This window comes from Chelmon rostratus, chromosome 15 (assembly GCF_017976325.1).
Source record: "Chelmon rostratus isolate fCheRos1 chromosome 15, fCheRos1.pri, whole genome shotgun sequence".
Lineage (NCBI taxonomy): Eukaryota > Metazoa > Chordata > Actinopteri > Chaetodontiformes > Chaetodontidae > Chelmon > Chelmon rostratus.
In genome coordinates, this window is record NC_055672.1 from 7,939,002 (window position 1) to 7,960,300 (window position 21,299).

General features: G+C 42.5%; 1 protein-coding gene across 10 annotated transcripts in view; it reads left to right on the forward strand.

Annotated features, from left to right (window-relative positions):
- Positions 1-1,614: 1,614 nt before the first annotated feature.
- The window catches only part of slc8a3 (solute carrier family 8 member 3), a 98,516-nt gene continuing 78,831 nt past the window's right edge, over positions 1,615-21,299 (forward strand). For 7 of the 10 annotated variants that reach the window (XM_041953534.1, XM_041953533.1, XM_041953537.1 and 4 more), the window contains exon 1: positions 1,636-3,230. In XM_041953534.1, coding sequence (XP_041809468.1) covers positions 1,651-3,230 — 1,580 coding nt within the window. In that variant the 5' untranslated portion in view covers positions 1,636-1,650. Of the gene's footprint in view, positions 3,231-21,299 lie in introns of all 10 variants that reach the window. The other 3 variants (XM_041953539.1, XM_041953540.1, XM_041953542.1) reach the window with 2 other exon arrangements.

Here is a 21,299-nt window from a genome sequence, read left to right on the forward strand (position 1 = left end):
CAAAAGCAAAGAGAAACAAGTGTGGCAGTAATAAAATATTGCAATTCTCCAGTGAATTTAGGGCAGAATGATTAACTTACACAGTCTGTATCTCTCTGAAGAGATTATTTTAATTCAGACTAAACTGCCTGTGTGTCTCAGGGGCCCAAAGGTGTGGTGGAGGCTGCAGAGAGGCCCCACCCGTTTCCCCGAACCACTAAATAATCACAGGTACCACTGAGAAGAAAGCCTCTATAATAAATCCCCTGTGTTCCGTCTTAAAGCAGCTCACATCTTCAAAGTTTGGGCGGGTTAACTTCATGCTCCCGTTGCCTCTGGCCTCAGCTGTTAGCATCAAAAGAATTGTCAAGTCCTGTCTCATAAGAGCTGGAGAGGTGCGTAAGATGCTTAGTCTGAGCTATTATGATTTTGGACAATGTTCGGATTGTTATTGTAATGCTGCTCTCTCTTGCGGAAGTAGTAAGTGTGCATTTAGCGCTCAGTGTATAATGAATTTGGACGGGACATCTGTAGCCTTTGTTTCAGTTTGCCTCTTGACGGTCTCCTGCCTCCCCTCTGCTTTTTTTTTTTGCCAATGCGACATTTTGGACAGTGCTTAGTTTGGCAACATTGCACGCCTGCTGAGCGAGCTGTTTGGTTCAGAGCTGTGTATTACCCCTGAGACTTCAGACGATCACGCTCAAATCCACATTACTGGGCGCACGTATCCACATCTGAACTGAAAATAAACTTTATGATAGGAAATGAGCCCACAGGCTCTGATTTTATTAAACGAATGTTATCTACGTTGTTCACGCTGTGGTTTACAGACCTCTAAGCATGGGGAAATATTTTCCAGCCCGATAACATAAAGGTCTCATGACTATGCTGTTTGTAAAGGAGCAGCAGAAACTCAGTGAAGTCTTACAGAAGGACAGTGGGATAATTTAAATTCTTGCATTCATATAAAATTCAGAAATTCTTTTCTTGCTTCAGACACAGTGTGTGTTTCTCCCTGTGAAATGCAAACACACAGTCTTGTGTTCAAACTTGGGATTTAAAACAATGTGGAAGTACCCTAAGGTTGGATAACCATTCCATGATGTGATTCCATACATTATTGAATTAATATGTGACTAAAAACGAATGCATTGTAAGAAAGTTCAGTATGTAATGCATTAAGTACGTACAATAAATATTTATTAAGCCATAGATGCATTTTTGTATCTAGCAAAAACATACAAAGCAAAATGATGCAATTGTTTTACCACTGTTATCCCTGTCTGAATCTTGTATCTATCATTTGAGAGTAAACTCTTTGTGTCTTGTCATGAAGATATAACATAGCATCCTTATAATCTCTGTTTCTGTCTGCTGTATTTAGGTGGTGGGTGGAGAAAAGCACAGCCCAGTGCTGGATCCCAGAGGGACTGTCAGTGTGGTAAGGACCCTTGAGACGAAGGAGGGTGCATGGAGGGTTCAAAGCCTGTAAAGCCAGGGTCGTCAGCCTGCCTCTGGTTGGGGCTGGTCTCTGTGGCTGTAGCCTTCCTTTGTACAGAGGCCCGGACCACTCCGAGCCCTCTGCTCAGCCCCAGCAATGCGACCTGCGCGGGAAACTCCAAGTGTCATGAAGGGATCATCCTGCCCATCTGGTATCCCGAGGATCCCTCCATGGGAGACAAGATCGCACGGGTCATTGTGTATTTTGTGGCAATGATCTACATGTTTCTCGGAGTGTCCATCATTGCTGACCGTTTCATGGCGGCCATTGAGGTCATCACGTCCCAGGAAAGGGAAATTGTCATCAAGAGGCCCAATGGAGAAACAACCACGACCACGATCCGGGTGTGGAATGAAACCGTCTCGAACCTTACCCTCATGGCCTTGGGCTCATCTGCCCCCGAGATTATGCTCTCTGTAATTGAGGTTTGCGGACACGAGTTCAAATCCGGTGAGCTGGGGCCCTCCACAATTGTCGGCAGTGCAGCCTTCAATATGTTTGTCATCATTGGCCTCTGTGTGTCAGTCATTCCCCAAGGAGAGGTACGCAAGATCAAGCACCTCAGAGTCTTCTTTGTCACTGCAGGCTGGAGCGTCTTTGCTTACATCTGGCTCTACATGATTCTGGCTGTATTTTCCCCCAACGAAGTCCAGGTCTGGGAGGGTCTACTCACACTGGCTTTCTTCCCCATATGCGTACTCCTTGCCTGGGTAGCAGACAGACGACTGCTCTTCTACAAGTTCATGCACAAGAAGTATCGCACAGACAAGCACAGGGGTGTCATCATCGAGACGGAGGCCGAACGCTCCAAGGGTATTGAGATGGACGGCAAGATGGTCAACTCTCACTTCATGGACGGAGGTGCGGCAAGCAACCTTGTTGGTTTGATCGAGAGCAAAGAGGTGGACGAGTCCCGGCGCGACATGATCCGCATCTTGAAAGACCTGAAGCAGAAGCACCCAGAGAAAGAGTTGGATCAGCTGGTCGAGATGGCCAACTACTACGCTCTCTCGCACCAGCAAAAGAGCCGTGCCTTCTACCGCATCCAAGCCACGCGCATGATGACGGGTGCCGGAAATATCCTGAAGAAGCATGTCGCAGAGCAGGCGAAGAAGAGCACCAGCGTGCAGGAGGTGCATGTGGAGGAGCCCGAAGAGTACGTGTCTCGAATTGCGTTTGAGCCGGCTGTCTACCAGTGCCTCGAGAACTGTGGGGCCGCCATACTGACCATTGGCAGAAAGGGTGGCGACATCAACAAGACGATCTACGTGGATTATAAGACAGAGGACGGCTCGGCTAACGCCGGGGCGGACTATGAGTTCACAGAGGGTACAGTAGTGTTCAAACCAGGAGAGATGTTCAAGGAAATAAACATTGGCATCATAGACGATGACATCTTTGAAGAGGACGAGCACTTTTTTGTGCGGCTCAGTAATCTGCGTGTCCTGGAGACTGAGGACGAGGTGCTGTCCGCCAACAGTCTCCCCTACCCAAAGGCGATGCTGGGCTTCCCCAGCGTGGCCACTGTGACCATTCTGGACGATGACCATTCGGGCATCTTCACCTTTGAAAGCGGCTCAGTGCATGTCAGTGAAAGCATCGGTATTATGGAAATGAAAGTGCTAAGGACTTCTGGAGCAAGGGGAACGGTCATTGTGCCTTATCGCACCATGGAGGGACTCGCCAAAGGAGGAGGGGAGGACTTTGAAGACACTTACGGAGAGCTGGAGTTCAAAAACGATGAGACCTGGTAAGAATGCAGATCTTTTTTCTTCTGGTTGCAGGGTAGTTGCTTTTTTTTAATGTGCTGTTTGTGATTTATTATTGGCTACTGCCTGATTTTTAATCAAACGAGATTATTGAAAATGAAGTGCATTTAGAAGTCATAAATAAGATTTTTTTTCGTTGTGTCCCTTTTTTTGCATCCCTTTGATTTGTGTGCTTTGTTTTCGAATTGCAGTTTGATGGTGATAAACTGTCAAGAAGCGATAGCTACAGTGTATATGATATGATAGCTAGCTTCAAAGCTATTCAGCAGTCTGCTAGATACGTGTCTCATTCAGTGTTTGCTTTTGAATTCAAAGACTGTTGTCGCCTTTCTTGACATCATTTAATTTAGGACATACTTTGGTAACCTATTCATGTGCTGTTTGCACTCATCACTCTGTGAATTTTAAAAGCTTTTTTCTTTACGTGGTTAGACACCGTACCCTCTCATCTGAGCGTGCACTCTATATCCCCTTGTTTTCCTGTCAAGAGATTTTGCTGTCATCAGAGCGCAAACCTGTGTGCGTGGCATGCAATTGGGATTCAACTTTGGGATTTGTCACACAACTGTGGAAACAGGAAGTCCTGAAGTAACCCCTCCTTGCCTCTTTAATCCCTGCTGCTTTTGTTTTGTTGAACTCTGGATTTTTGCTCTTGCTCTTTTTTTTTTTTCGTGTTTTCTTGTTTCTGTGTCAACTCTGCATCAATTGAAAGAAAGCAGTATGACAAAAAGAGAGAGAAAATTACAGCAACAAATGTCATAGGTCAGGCTCAGGCCCACGTAATAATCTCTGAGGTGAGTCTGCAGAACAAATCATGACGAGTGACAGGATTCCTTTTGGGGGCAGCCATGCTAAAAAAAACCATGCAGTTTGTTGGTAAGCATCAATGAGTAATATGTAAACTGTGTTATGTTATGTAGCCTTGTTAGCTGTACCATCTGTGTACAATACTGCACTACAAAACACATAGGCTCACAGCTGAGTGGGCAGATTTGACGGTGTTGTAATAATAGCAATATACTGTACTGTAGTACAAATAGGATCATGGCCGTGTGTTGTATGATACTACAGCCTTTTGTCCTATGCATGTCAGCCAGTGCTCTGGGATACTGTCATGTGTACAGTACTACATATCTTGAGAAATATCGATTTGTTTATTTCACAGCTTGCATCCACTTGCATCTCACACATTGGTCCGCGGGCACTGAATCAAAGTGACATGCGTCTGTGATATCCCCTTCTCCCACCAATCAGGACCCTCTCAGTGTGCTGTGGCTCACTGGCATGGTCTGAGCTCCAGGGTGTGGGTTCCTGAGGGCTGAGGCAGCCCAGGAGACCGGCAGCGGGGGGAATGAGTGTCGGGGTGATCAGCGTGCTCTCGGGGCCTGCTGAGCTCTCAGGGTTTTGCTTGATTTATGTGAGAGATGCTATATGGGCCGGGCCTGACGGCTGCCGGGGGAGTCGAGGGGAGAGATGTGGAGAAGAACTATCATTATGAGACTGCTGTGATGTTGTTGGCATTGTGAGGGAATGCTGGTCTATTGATCTGTTCATTGTGTTGCACATCGTGCTGCGAGTTAGATGTTCTTACAGTGCAGCGCCGCTCCTTTGTGAGAGTGCACAACTTGACACGCTGTGAATTGATAAACGCTAGTAGTGATCTGATAGAGGAATCAGACTTAATGGCTAAATAATTATCGCTTCAGAACATCTCACAGAACACTAGGGACCAGTTATAAACACATGTAATTGTCTCTTATGTTGAGTTGTGTCAATTCCTTCATGATACGTCTCATAAATTTGAAAAATATTGACACTGAGTCGTTAATAGTCTTACATCTTCAAATAATTAGTGCTTTAAAGAAAAGACATTTTGGGAAATATTAGCTTTCTTGCTAGATGAAAAGATTGACACTAGTCTCCCATCTGTACAGTAAATTTATAGCTGGAGTGGTTAGCTTATCTTATCTTAGCTAAGCTTAGCATAAGGACCAGAAATAGGGGGTAATATTGAGCCTGGCTTTGTACATAGAGCATGACACAAAACTCCCTGTAAAATGTCGATTTGTAATTTTTGTCAATTTGCCATTATGCTAAGCTAAGCTAAAAGTATTCTTGCTGTAGCTTCATATTTAACGGACAGACATGAGAGTGATGTCAGTCTTCTCATAGGCAGCATGAGGTACATGTAGGCATATCCTAGCTCTTTATTTTAGCTCTGTTATGCATTGAGGACGTGAAGATTTATTATTTAATCAAAGAACTGCATGTAAATGAATTGTTCAGTTGAAAGACTGAGGCCAGAGGTCATGTTTCACCTTTGATCCTTTTAGCAAGAACTAAAGTCGTAATGTTGTTTTTATATCAGCTGTAAATGTAAACCGTGACATTTTCAGTGACATTGAAGAGGCTGTGTGATTACTCAGGCTGTATTGCTACAAAGAAAAAAATAATAGAACTAAGTAATAAGAGTCCAAATCACCATCTGTGGAATAAAAGCCAAGGAAATGGGCTTGCTGACATATAGTACGTGCAGTCATGTTGACAATATACATTTTTATAGTCCCCACTGATACACAGGGTACAAAATGAATGAAGACTGTTACTGCAAAGGGACCTCACAAGACATACTGTGCATATTGAGTAAATTTACACAGTCAGTGTTGATCAATGTACTGGCTGTAGAATAATGATAAATGTTATATGATTTCTCAAAACATACAGGACATTATTCAGCTGAGCAGTTAAAACAGTGAAAACTGTTCATATGCATGAACACGCTCGAGTATTAATTTGAAAATCTTTCCTTCCCCCTTCAGAGACTTCTGGATCTTTTGTAGAAATGGCAGACTGCTGTTACAGAACTCCCAACAAATCTCCAGAAATTTCCATAATTACACTCAGATAGTGATGAATTAGATTTCGTGTGCACCCATAAAAAAGACAAAGAGGAGCAGTGGAAGTGACAGCTTCATCCAGTAGCATACTAGAAGATTCATGAGAACATTTCCATACACAAAACAAAGGGGATGAATGTGTAGAATATTCACTAAAGGCATAATTACAATGATGTTTCTTCCACTGCCTTGAAAGCTCTCCTCAGGGTCGTTTTCACAGTAGCGACAAGAAAAAACACAGAATTTATTTGCCTCCGTTGCCTTCACATTAATATTCCGGCTCCTGCGTGTATGGAAATTGACAATGGAAATGTTATGCGTGTTTCCATTTTGCATAGATGTTGAAATAACAGAACGATTCCCTCCTTGGTGCACGGTTAAAACAGTTTTCCTTCTTGCTGCTCATTCAGTGTTAATTGCGACGACTAAATGAGGCTTGAGTGTGCTCCCTGGTTAAAGCGCAGGGGCTTTTTTTTTTATGTCCTTTAGGACAATTAGACCTCATAATGCTTCAGCCCTCATGTTCTTCCTTTCTCTCGCCCCCTGTTTTACCAGGCATTGACTCTCAATCTCTTTTGACACACTTCGGGCCCATTGTTATCAACCGGAGTGGAAATTTATTACAGTCCTAATCTGGAGCTCTGGAATACATCACTCCAATTCTTGGCCAGACAATAGTTCTCAGCACGAAGGATGAAGTTTAATAGTTTCTTGGTGGCGGTGCTTCTGCTCTGAGCTAATGGATATGAACCTTATCGAGGCACCGTGAGCTCCTTACATGTACACGTTATGGCGGTCAAAGCCATGAAGTGGCTCTCGAGTTAAAGAGTGCCTCCTTACAGGTGAGACTAACAGGAAGGCATTTTCAGGTGGTACAGAGCAGTGGTTCCTACAGAAGAACAGCTGTGCTTGGAATGTTTTTATTGCCTTTAATGCAAGATAACAAAGCTAATTTTCTTGTGTTAACGGGTTAATATAACTCGTTATCTCAGGAAAACAAAAGGCTGATTTGTCGAGATCGAAAGAGAGTTTATCACGAGAATACGTGATAATTCTGGACAACTCGAAAATTAGTGTGTGGTTCATTTGCTCGCACCTGATTTCAGACTCAGAGATCACCATCATGACTGTCGGGGAGGATTCATAACCGAACAGTAGGATTTTTGGAGTAAGAACAGTAAGAACATTTTCATCTTAAATCAGTTGCCACAGTTGTCATGATGCCATCTGTGCATGCTGGCACGGTGCTCCTGATCTCTGATAAGCTTTATAAGTAAGAACAGGAGGCAACATTTTGCTCTTTTGAGATAATGAAATAATTAACTTGTGATCTCGAGGGCTCAGCAGGGCTGTTCTGGGCTTATTTTTAATGATAAAATTCCAAAATAGTCTCCTCCAATGTGCTTCCTTGCTTGTTTCCTTAGTCATCTACAAACTGAATCTGAAATGAATCTTTGGGTTTTTGACTGCTCGTTTGACAGAATAAGACATTGAAGATATTGCCTTGGATTCTGGCAATGGATAATGGACATTTTCCAACAAATTTTCACTATTTTCTAATATTTTATCAACAAAACGATTAATCCATTGAGAAAATAATCTGCAGATTAATCAGCAGTGAAAATAATCTTTATTTGCATCCATAAACAGCACTAAACCCTTTGTAATCCTCCTGTGACCATTCAGATTTATTTTGAGACCATTTGGGGGGTTCTGACCCCTACGTTGGGAACCGCTGGTATAGAATTTGTTTGCCTCAGAGAAAAATGAATGGCTGAAGGTTGCAGGCTTCTGTTTCCTTTGACCCAGGGAAGATAACACAGCTGTTAGGTGGAGGAGCTCCATCCCTGGGGAGACGGATGTTTAACTAGGCGCTGATGGATTCATAAACAAATGAGTGGTGTGCAGCGGACGGACCAGAATCAGCTAAAGCAATTGCGACTGTGGTCACGCCTGTATGAGCATGACTCTCCCGTGCTTGTAAACCTTCCTGATATTTTTATAAATAGCGTGACACAGGGTGTTGCATTATGGTCATGGTAAGATGCATGGATTTGCCCTTTCCCCTCCTGTCCACCCCACCTCCTCCTGCTCAGGCGGCGCCCTTGCCCAACCTTTTTCCTTAATATCTCTTGAATGTGTAGCTGTCACCCCTCTGGGCGTCATGACTGACAGAACACATGTCCATGCTGATCCTCATCCTGCTGACCACACAGCTTTTCTCCCTGCCAGCACTTTTCCAGACACCCTGGAATAGACCCATGAGGTTTACCTTACCACCCTGCAGCCAGCCCTCACACACACCCAGGACCATCTCAGGCCCAGCTAATCATATTCAGTGCTGTACTTCTGTTGTTTTATTCATGCAAGCCTCATAGTTTCTGTCCTCTCAATAATTGGAATGTGTCTTTGTATTTTTACAGCGCCTCAGGGTGCAACCACACTTTGTTTTCTTTGAAAATGCGTTGAAGTTTGTTTTGTAGTATTTTTGTATTTGCTTCATCACAGTTTAGGTTTACAGTGAGCCAGGGCTTATAAACAGTGTCATACTGACTCACATTTGTTTTTTTGGACAGTTTTGGTTTTGTGATCCTATCTATCAGGTCGTTTGGTAGACAAGTTCCAGTTGTAGCTTAAGAAAAGCATGATGAACTGACTGATTTGACGACTTGCAGTCGTTATCTTCAGTTTTCATACCTTGGAAGAGCACACAAAGACACAGCTGAATATGATATGAATAACTAACATGACTAAGAATGTACAGCCTTGCTAATGTGTCTGAGAGGCTGAGGCACAGTAGTGCTTTGAGCTAAATGCCAGCAGCCTAACATGCTCACAATGACATGCTAACATGCCGATGTTTTAGGTGTTATACTTACCAAGCTTGCAGTCTTAGTTTAGGAGGTTAGTGTGCTAACATTTTCTAATCAGCAATTAATGCAAAGTATATCTGAGGCTAATGGGAATATCATTAATTTGTAAATCTGTAGAAAATTTGATGCCAGTCCATCTCATAGATGTTCAGATGCTTCACTGGACTAATGAGAACTTTGACCTGCTGGTGGCGCTAGATGTAAAGTCACTTGATCATCAAAATAATTAAGACTCATCTTCTGGGCACAGTTGATATCTGTACCAAATTTCATAGCAATCCATCAAATAGCTGTTGAGATATTTCAAACTAGAGGAAAGGTCATGAGGTTAATAATTATCCTCTGTGGACCATGAATGTCTGTATGAAGTTTGACACCAGACCACGTTGTAGATGTTGAGATATTTTACTGAATAAATGATAACTTTGACCTGCTGGTGGAGCTACATGAAAAGTCACTGGATCAGTACACTCAGTAGGATTCATCCTCCATGGACCACGAATTTCTGTACCAAATTTCGTGGCAACCCATCAAACAGCTGTTGAGATATTTCAGTCTGGACCAGAGTGTTCGTCTGCCATCCTTAGAGCCACACTTCTATCAGGGCTAAAAACAAGTGAAGTGAACGCATCCTTAGTTGCAATTACAGGCCATAAAATGGCATGAAATTGTTTTCTGTATCACCAGCACTTTTCCCTCTGCTATCATCTGAGATCAGTTTGTTAACACACACACACACACACACACACACACACACACACACACACACACACAGGCACACACACTCATGAAAAAACAGACTGTCTCACACAGGTTGTAACACATCCAGAGACATACAGTAGTGGAAGATTCATGAGAACATTTCTTATCTCAGCAAACTTATTGTAGCTTTTGCACTTTAGCTCCTGCTTACAAATACTGTACAGAGTCACACACATACGAACACACACACACACACACACACACTAACTCACGCACAGGTTGAGCAGCAATAAATATGCTGGCCCTGCGTTTGTTCCTCCCAGTTGGGGGAATGCAATTAAGTTAAAGCTTATTTATAACACAATTCAGTGCAGGGCATGTCGCCAGCTCTGAGCCTCCCCCTGAGTGTTTGTGTGTAAATCTGACTGGGGATCATATATTCAGGATCCCCAAACTTTTGACAGCCTCTCCAGCCTAATAGAGTTAGGATGGAAGTAAGTGCATCAGTTTGACCCATTTGACTGTCAAAGTGTTTGGCTACAACGTTTTAACAAATAAACACTGCGCTGTTCTATAATCCAGTTTTATTCTGGAAAAATGACTTGCTCTTAGGAAGCGAACTGCAAACTTTCACTAAGTGTGTAAGTTATTTTGAATATTCACTCGACAAAATGGTAACAAGTTCACAGGCTGGATCCTCTCGAGGAGTTGCATTTTAAGGGTCCTCTTTGCCTGAAATATACGATTCTGCTTTTAAAGCATTCAATAACATTTAAGTAATTGAATAATGTACTTATTTATAACATGTTACTTGCCTTAAAGCAAGCTGTTGTAAGTTCTTCTCATCAACTCACTGTGGGGGAATGTGAAGATGGAGTCGAATCAATGCGTTTGAGTTGTTTGACAATTAAAAGGTTCACCCATTTTAAAAAAGCAGCCTCCAATGGTATCAAGTAATGTTGGTAGTTTCCACAAGGACTATTTTTTAGTAATGTCAGTGTTGGGTGGTCCATCTTTTTGGTCCAAGACGAGCCATCTCATGAAGTTTTGAACAGACGTTCGTGGTCCCCAGAGGATGAATCCTCTGAATTTTCCTCTATCACCATTCACCATCGTATTCATAGTTTAGAGTGAAATATCATCATCCATCAGATGGATTGCTATTAAATGTACAAACAAACTTGTATACACCATGAGTTAAACTCTTTGTCTTGTTTAATGTCATTTTCAGTGTGTTGTGTTAAAACCTGGAAAAATTAAACCAAATGCATGTGTATGGCTAGGCGCTAGTGTTTTTTTTTTTTTTTTTTTGGGTAATTTGGTTGAATATTTTAAACTGTAGTCAGCTCCAGAGGACAAACGAAAGCTCCCAAAACATGTCGTATTTGATGCTGTAGCATCTGCGCTGCAGCGGGACTTGTGTTCAGGCGATGTTGTGATCATCCGCAGCCTGAAACCTGAGCGTGCTGTGGAATATCAGAGATGTTTCTTTAATTAACGTGAGCTAGTTTGTGATGACGCCTTCAGTCACAGTAGATGAGATGTAAATAGGAACTGCCTGCTGGGAAGAACTTTTCATTTTGGCCTCCTAGAGGTGACAAGTAGGATATGTGGGAGCTTTCTATTGGCTGTGATGTCTCCAGCTTGATGTAGGAAGTGTGTCAACAAGAATGGGAAACCAAGAAAAGGAAATAACAATAAGACCTTCGTCATGATCAGTTAAAGGGGCGCTCCACAGATTTTACACATGAAGGAGTAAATAGCCTGTGAAAATAGTTGTGTCATGTCCTCTGGGACTTTAAAAAAATAACCCTGATGATGTAATAGTGATGTCATCGGGGTTACCTGTGTATTACAAACTGGAGATGTGGTGTTTGAAGGACATTGCTTACTAGCCAGGAGATGCTTTTGAGTTGCATAATGGGAAATGTAGGATCCAGATTTTTGGATCCAGATTTATGGAAGTGGAATATTTCTTCAACTGGATTATCAGATTAAATGATGATTAAATGTTTCAGACGACACAACGAGTTTAACACAAACAACGGGGAAACTGACAGACAGACAGTGGTTTGCCCTTCAAGCTGAGGGGTGTGTAGCTTTATCGTAAAATCATTTGAAAATGAATTGATAAGTCAATAAATTAAATTAATGAACAGAAAATATGATCAACAACAATTATCATACTCAGTTAATTGAAGTTTTAAATAAGGCAAAAATAGCCACAAATGCATTTTTGTAGCTTCAACTAAACTGGATGTGTTTAGTTTTTGGAGTTTTGGTCGTACTGCGCAAAGAATTTGATGACGTTACCGTGGTTTCTATGAAAAAGTGCCGAACTTATTAATGGATTGATGAGACAAATAATCTAAAGCGAAAGTAATTGTTGGTCGCAGCCCTACTTTTGAGAACAACTTGATGGCAAAAACCTTTTAAAAAATCAGGACCGGGGCTGCAAATAGCAGTTATTTTCATTGGTTAATCTGCTTATAGTTTTCTCAGTTAATTGATCAGTCATTTGGTCTACAAAATGTCAGGTTATAGTGAAAAATACAAATTATAAATTGTTGAAGCCCAGGGTGACCACTGCAAGCTGCTTGTTTTATCTGACATCTAACAGTCAAAACCCTAAAACTTGGGTTTATTTTGTTTAATTAATTCAGTAAATGTTCACATTCGCCAAAAAAAAGCAGCAGATCTGCACATTTGAAAAGTTTGAAATCATAATTTTTGGACATCTTCGCTTAAAAATGACAATTAATCAAAATAGTTATAGATTATTTTTTTGACAAGCGACTAATTCGATAATCAGCTAATCACGTCAGCGCTCATCAGGATCTCTAACCAGAGTAAGTGCCTTTAAGAGGCCGATCTCTTTCGCTCCACACAGCAATTCATCTTGGTTGTACTTCGGTTTGCACTTGAAAGAGAGATGAAGAGTGGTGCGTTCAATACAGGTCGCTGCTCTCATTTCATTCCCTGCCTGCCAGGGTGACAGTCTGAGGTGCCAGTGGAGGTGCCCCTCCTGCCCCTGCACCCACATTCAGCATCTGCATACTTTGATAAAGGTCAGTCCCGCTCCACAGCACCTTCCTCCACGCACAGTGGCGCAGCATTAAGACGAGAAATCGATGAAGCTCACAGCGAGAGGTTGCACCGAGTGTGCTGGGAGGGGGGGTTCAGCAAAAGGCTGCAGGAGATGAGAGAAGCTGTCTGCTTTTAGGCTTTTCTTTCCCCTCTGCTGTTGTCTTATTTTTCATGCCTGAAACAATAATAGAAAAGCATATGAGAGTGAGGGGTTGTGTTTGCAAATTTCCAAATGTTGAATGGTGATTAGAATGTGTGAATTCAGCTCATGGCACTTGACGCCTGACCAATATACAAAATGCTTCAGTGAGCAGCCCTGAAGGAAGATGAGAGCCAGTGAAGCTGAATGAATGAATTCGAATGAGGTCCTTTTTTTTCTATTTTTCATTTTTAGATGAAAGTCTGTGAGCGTTTGCGTAAAATATTAATCTGTGTCATCCCTTAAAACTGAAGGTGCTGAGTGATCATCGCTGTGGCTTTTTCACACTACATTTCCCAGAGTTCACCTGTTGCTCAAGCAGTGTGATGGTACTGTGTCAGCTCTTTTTTGGATTTTTCCAAGAATGACTCCTGTTTGTGGCCCACTTTTCTTTGTTAGTGTAGGTTACTTACTGAACAAAAATGGGAAGCATTACTGGTTACTGCTTCTCAGATGTGGGAATTTACTTTACTTTTCTCCATTTAAATAAGTCTAAATTGGATATTTTGGGTTTTGGTAGAAAATTAAGCAGCAATTTAACAATTCTCATTTTAATAATCAGTCATTTTTCAAAGAAATTTGTTCAAACATTTTTTTTTTTATAAAACTTGTGATGCACATTTTTGACTTTTTATTGTCCAAGCAATTAAAAGCCAGAAATATTCAATTAAAATTTATATGCGGTATGCAGTAAATCCTCTCACTGAAGCTGCTGGAAACATCAGTTGGCATGTTTACTTGAAAAATGTTTTTAAATAATTAGTCGAGTGTCAACAGTAATTTAGCTAATTTATCTCTAGATAAATTGATTATTAAAATAAGTTGTAGTTAGGTTGACTAAGTTTCACAGTTTTCTGTAGTTTTAAACTATTAATCTGCAATTTATCATAAAAAACACAACAATCAACCATTTAATCAGTAAGAGAAATAATCATTAATGGTTTTATGCTGATTATTTAATTTTAGATTCCTTTATAAGATTAAAAGGGACTAAGAGAAGGAGAAATGGAAGAGAAGTTGTTCCTTATTTGTTTTCTAGATAAAAAATATCCCTCTTTTTTGCAGACATGCAGTATTGCTGTGAACCCTGGCGCGAGCCTCAGCTGACCCTCCGTTTGCCCTTTGACTCCAGACAAGTGTCATGCATTGGTGCATCTTGTCGAGCATTTAACGAAGCCCACCCCCCCGGCTCAGCCCTGCAAAATGCCTTTTCTTTTTTATGTATATGATCCGTGGAGCGGTTTCGAAGTCAAAGAAAAGGAGTCAGAGGCTCCTCGCTTTGTTCAGCTGGAAATCACAAGGGGGGCTTGTACCACCGAGGTTTTTTTTTCTTTTTCTGCGTCCCGTCTTTGATAATCAGGCTTGTAGCAGCCTCCTCTCTCCACTGCCCTCCATCTGTGCAGTGGGGGTGTTCTTTTTCTCGAAACACCCTGAGCCGATACTCGCTGTGATCTCACTCCAGTTTTATTCTGTTCGCTCTCCACAGTCCCAAGGCTGCTCCTCTGCTCTGCTCTGCTCTCTCTCCGTGTGTCAGGCCGGACCAGCATGCTCCGCGGGCAGCTCAGGGGACCTCCTTCAGGGGGAACTCGCTTCTCCATGCTATTCCCAGGGTGCTGCAGCAGAAAATGCGCCAGAATGCATCAGTAGTTCCTCGCTACCCTTCCCTATCCTGCTCCTGCATGTCACCCCCCGCCCTTCATCCCTTTCCCATACCTCCTCTTCCTCCTCCTCCTCCTCCTCCTCCGCTTTCCTTTCTTTCTCATCATTTTCCTGTTGGGGCAGCAGCTCTGTGGTGCAAAAGCAGGCATGGATCTCAACATTCATGCATCAGCTGTTTTAAAAAGTCGCTTGATTTGTGTTTCAGAGCTGAATTAACGCAGGCTCTCGCTTTGCAGGAGGACTTGTACAGAGCCAGCAGGAATTCTGACGCGATTTCTAAAAAAAAGAAAAAAGAAGCTACTTTTATTCGCAGTGTGGTTTCTATATTTAGTTTGGATGTTTGGTTCAGATCCGCTTATCATGGATTCATTGCGTTTGCTGAGAAACGTCTCCCGTCCTGGAAGCCGGTTGCTGATTAGTGTCATTTGTGACGCTTTGATGAGCGTGTGTGATGGTGTGTCTTAAAGAGAGCGAACGCAGCGCAGACACAGACGAATCTCAGAGCAGAGAGACTTGTAATCAGTCGAGGGAAATCTTCACTTCGCATCCCTCCTCCATCCTTGACTTTTTTCTCCGTCTGTCTCGACTCTGCCTCCCAGAGGAAAGTCTGATCCTCGAGGCACAAGCTAGCCAAACTCTCTCCCCCCGGTGCCTCGAGGACACTGAAGACAGGCTGCATGCTCAACACATATTGGATGCTTGTGCTTTTGTGTGCATTTGTGTGTGTGTGTGTGTGTGTGTGTGTTATTTCTCCTTGATGCATCTGTGCTGGTGGGAGAGAAAGCTTCACTCAGGAGAGGAAATGGGTCTTTTGTGTTCCTCCTAATCCTCCCTGTTGATACTCGAGTGGCAGACTTATTAGGCGACTTATGCTCTGCAGCAGGGGAAGGGTTACTCTCAGGGCTTTCCACGCTCTCTTGGATGATCATATTTACATCAAACTCAAAGCGGTGGGTGCGAGAGGAGGGGTCCTTTATGCAGAGTGCGCCGCATCCCTTAAGAGGTTGAAAAATGAATGTGGTAATAGCGCAGCAATCCCTCCCATTTACGCTCACAACAGGGGGAAGGCTGTCTGATAACTTCATGCCTGGAGGATTTTTGGCAGACAGCACAATGCAAATCATGGCAGGAGAAGTTGAGCGCAGGATGATGTTCATGGCGTCTTGACAGGAAGACGTCAGCGAAGGCTGCAGGGTGGTGTAATCAAGCTGAGGTTAAAGGTTAGTCCAGAGCTCTGCAGAACAGGAGGAAGATGCCAAAAGTCTTGACTTAAATAGTCTTAGCCTGCAGAGAGTTTATCTGCGTCACCTGCCGCAGGTGTTGGACATCCCTTTCTATGCGTTTGGGTTGGAGGGATTGTGTTTTTTTAAAGCAGCTTCATCTGGAAGCAGAACAGCAACTGAATCCTCAATGTATATCTGTAGAGATAAAATGTCTGTTTGTTCCCCATCTGTCGTGCTTCTTGTTTGCCTCTGATGTTTTTGTCAGTTTGCCACCTTTTTTTTCAGGATATTCTCTTTTCTGTTTTTTTTTTAAGCTCTCTGGGTTATTTTAGTTTACCCATGCAGCCTTTTTTTAATGATATAACATAAGAAGAATCCAAGACCTCTGGATTCCTCCCTTCCCCTGCATCAGGTGTGAAACAAGCTGGGCTGAAATGCATCAGGGTCTACATTCAACAGAACTTGCATCTTGAATTGATAAATGCGTATTGCACGGCTGAAAGAGTCCTTTTTTTTTTCCTTTTTTAACAAGTGCACTAATCTGCCAGTGCAGTAAGAGTTCAGGTGGTGGAGAACAAAACAGAGCTGAAAGGAGACTGAATTGAACCAAATGAATGATTATGTTGCTCTCTAACTGCTGGATGTTGGCTGTATGCTAAAACATTCACCATTACAGCCTTTATAAGGTGATAAGCAGATACGGGAGCATTTCAAAGATGTGTTAACAGTCTGCCTCCAAGGTGCCAAAAAGATTTAATTCAGGCAAGAAAAAAAAACTTAATAAATAGGAGATTGCCTTCAGTGGTAAATTGTCAAATCGGTAAATGAGGTTTGGTTGGTGCCTGTGTGTAAGATTAGCTTTTAATAAATGTCAAATGACAGATCCCAGTGCATTTATGTCACCTTTATGTCAATGCAGTGGTTTTGGTCTGGACCCCTTCAAGGTGTTGGCCAACCTTGGGCCACATGTGTGTAGGGAGGCCAGATACGCTTGCGGCTTGGCAATGGAAGTGGAGGGTGGGTAGGAGGGCCGTACAGGGTCAGTTTGGCAAACAAATGTGCCCACGCTGCCCCTCTGGGGTCCAGAGATGGGTAGAGCTGTCATGTCGAGGGAGCTGGCGAAAGATGAAGAGGTTACGCTGCTGGGATCACAGCTCTGCCAAGGCCTGCGGGACCTCTTTCTCTTTACAACACTCAACCTAATCTCCTCCACTATCGCTCCTTTCATTTCCCTCTCCTTTTCTTCTTTTCATGTTCTTCTGTCTCTTATCGTGTCAGGGGCCCTTGTTCCTGGCTCGCTTTCCCTCTACCCCCCACCCCGTCGCATTTTTGTCTCGGTTTTATCTCTCCCAGCTTATTTTTAGGCAACCTTTCCTGGATTTGTATCCTTCTATTTTCTCTCCATCCTCCTCTCCTTTATCTCAGCCGTAATTTCTTTCCATTTCAATCGTTCTAATTCCATTTGGTTTCTTCTCAACCCCCCCGCTGTTCATATTTATTATTTAAGCCCTTAGCGGTGCCTCCGTATGTGCTTCCCCCTCTTTATAGATGTTGGCCTACTTCTGTCCAAACCTGTAATTGTGGTTTGGATTGAGAGTGTCACAGCGTCGGGGCTGAGGTGTCAGACTTGTGGGTTCCAACTGGTCGTGTACGCTTGACAGAGCGGACAGTTTCATCATCGCAGTAACATGCATGTACTGCTGTATATTGTATGGCTGACACTGTCCTACAGCTTACTTTTATATGGATGCTACAGTATTTACCATTAGCTAACATTACTCAGTTTTAGTCATTCTGTGAAGTTAATGTTAGCATTAGCTACAATAGCTTCTTCAAAGCTCTGAGTCTTGATTCCATGATACATGCTGAGGAGTTAACATTTAACATCCTGAGAACTCTTCCCTACCCGACAAGCCAAAATGCATAAATGACATATTTAGTTAAGATTTAATCAAGACCAGAATCTGACTTGACATTTATTTTTCAATGTGAATGTTTCAATGCCATAGAAATGCACAGTTCAAAAGAAACAAACAGAACCAAACTGCAGACTAAACGGCTAAAGCAAACGCGAGCTGGAGACAGCCTTAGTGTAGCCTAAGCTAAATTTACTTACTTTCTCCAACAAAATATTACCCATTACAAGCTGTGCCAGTGGTATGAAATCATGTGTATGTCCTGTCTGCTGAGTGAGTGTGGTCAGTGGTGAAACCCACCTGACACAGACACAGGAAATTACCCATTAATGAATAAACAACTGTGTTCAGTATGTTCAGGAAAAGCCCCACAATAGTTTTCTGTCACATGTGGAAAAAGTCAGAAACAACAACAAAATCCACATTTTTGAGTTCACACAGTTAACAAGCCTTAATATTGGTAAATATCAGATCTACACTGGACACAGCACATATTATTAAAACTGATGCAGCTGTCAGTCCAGTGGTACCAAAACATTTGATGTAACGTTGTGTAGTTCTCGAGTTTCTGTACATATATTTGTTATATTTTATATTTAGACATTCCCATATAACGTTACTCATTTCTGTCAGGAAGGTGGGGACTTAAGGGAGACTATGAGGGGAACTAGGGGTGAATTTAAGGGTTGAACCCAGGTGCAGACACAACGGGAAGCATGGATTAACAACACGCAACACAACGAGACAAGACTAGGACAACACAAGGAACTCACTAACACACAGGGCAAGACTATGGATAATACAATAAAAGGAAAACTCAATCAGGACATGAACACAGACAAACCAAGGGATAGGCTAGATTGAAATTAATAAATTTATTGAGACAACGAAAACCTACAACTAAGGAAACTAATTAACACACTCAATAAACACAACGGGGCATGGATGGAACAGGGACAGCACAAGGACTAACTAATTTAGAACAAGACTACTAAAGACACAAAGACTAGCAACAGGAGGTAACATAGAACATGACAAAACTAAAACACTATGGCTACAAAACTAGAAAACCAAAAACGCTCCAGAAGGAGGAAAGCACAAAGGGCTATGAAAAAAGGGAACTGTGGCAAACTAAAGACAAAGACGAACCAAGGAACAAATCAGACATGAACAGAAACACGGACATGGACAAAGGTAACGCCACAAGAAACACAACTCGGACAGAACAAAGGAATCACAATGACAAACACTCACTTACTGGCTAGAACTGTGACAAAGAATCATGGGCAACAAGGTGACATGGACATGGCTAGGAAACATAGACAAGGTAGTGTTGACGACGACCCGACAAGGACAAAGGGAAGACACGGACTTAAATACATTAGGGAGGAACACTAATGACGCACAGGTGAAACACATCAGACAATCACACAGGAGGGAAAACACAGGAAGTAAAGTAAACCTAACAAGAACCTTCAAAATAAAACAGGAAGTAACCAAAACCAGGCAAAGACAGGACACAATGGGAAACTTAACCAATGTACAAACACAATGTGGCAAGACAATACAAAAACTCTTACATAAAATGTGGCATGACTAAAGACTAAGACATTAGGAATACACAGAGTAGAACAGAAATGAACATGAACAAAGAAAACACTAAACCAAACCCGGCGTGCATGGCACGGGTCATGACAATTTCATCATTTTCCACACTAGTGGAAATAAAGGTTCATGATCCCCTGTGACTAATGACGAGAAAAACTTGCACACTGGCCTCATACTTTTGATACTGATTTTTACATATTTAGTGGACTAGCTCAGGTAGAACTGTAAGAGCTGTGAAGACGATAAAATGTGGACATTAATGGGTTAAGCACGGCATCTCCTTTCGCCCATTTCGGTTTCCTGTGAGTAAATAAAGCTTTATTTATATAGCACTGTTAAAAACATGCAATTGCAAAATGCTTCACACGCATGAAAGGATAAAAATGAACAAAGAAATACACCATTACAATATAAAACACAGAACAGAATAGGTATATGAATATATCAGTTTTGTTGCACTAACATCTGTTGTCATTCCACATAAATAGCACAGCATAATCCTGTCATGGAGAATAAAAACAGCGACAGGAGACTTGCTCAGGCAGTAACTAGCCTAGCTTAGCAGAGCAGCTGGAAATGCCATCTCCGCTTTTGACTAATGGAATTGGTGTGGTTGAGCTTCCTCTAAAAGACATGTATTTAAGTGTATTAAATTTAAAATCTGCTTCCTTTTGATATAGGCAGTCATCATCTTGTAATTTCCCTGCAGTTCTGCTCATGAAATGTGAAATTTATCAGGAAATAAAGCCGCTCACACGTGATGTGCCGGCACATGTGAGTAGTGCAGGCTGCTCCCAGCCCATCGAACATGCGGGTTATTTTTGAACCGCAGCATTTATAGGGAATAAAACCTTTCTAAACTTCATACCAACGGCAACGGAAATGAGAGGGTGTCACTTCTAGATGTTAACTCCAGAAAATACATTCGCCTTTACATTACAGTCGTGGAACCTGTCATGTTAGATTTCATCCAGCTCAGTGTAGCAGCGTCCTCAACATGCCACCAACTGAGGCAGCGACAGGACAGCGGGGAGGAGGAGGTGAAATGAAACATGCAGGGAGAGAGAAGAGATGGGGATGGATAAAGAGGCCGACGAAGAGGGAGATGGTGAGGCAGGGAGGATGTGCGGCGAAGACACGGCATCAGAGGGAACAGGGTGCAGGAAGATAATGATGGAGACGCAAAACGAGAGCTGGAGGAAAACAGACGGAGAGAAAAGAGGGAAGAGTGTGGCTGCAGAGAAAGAAAAACGTCGTCTGAGACGGACAGGAGAAAATGAGCAAGCAAGAGCATGGGAGACAGATGAAGAGAAGGGTAGAAACGAGTGGAAGTGAGAACGAGTGAATAAGGAATGAGAGAGAAAATGAGAGCCGAGACCACCAGATTTCTGTGCAGCGTGCCGGCAGGTTTGATGAGGCTTGACCAGGTGTGTGGAAGAGGAGGAGGAGGAGGAAGGGAAGGGAAGACAGGAGCCTGGTTCCTGTAGATGGGATTGAATTTCCTCACGACAAACATTGATTATAGTAGCCAGCACCGTGAAAATCTCCCGTCGCAGAGATAAGAGGAGGAAGTCGGGGCCGATCTGTGTGCGAGATCAGCAAGATAATGTGTGGGAGATTGTTTGGTTGAAACAAACTGAAAAGAGCCAGAAAACAATAAGCTGAACACCAGATTGATGCTTCACTTGTTATTTATTCTGCAACTCTTGTCAGACTGTCAAACAGGAAGCAAAGTTTGGTTCTGGAACAATATATTCTTTATTTGAACAAATCACCACCTACTCAAATGTAATAATTAATAGCGCAAATTCTAACACTTTATAAGCTGGTGTCTTAATTGGGCCTTTGGTTGACAAGATGAAAACACTTATGTTTAATTTGCGTGT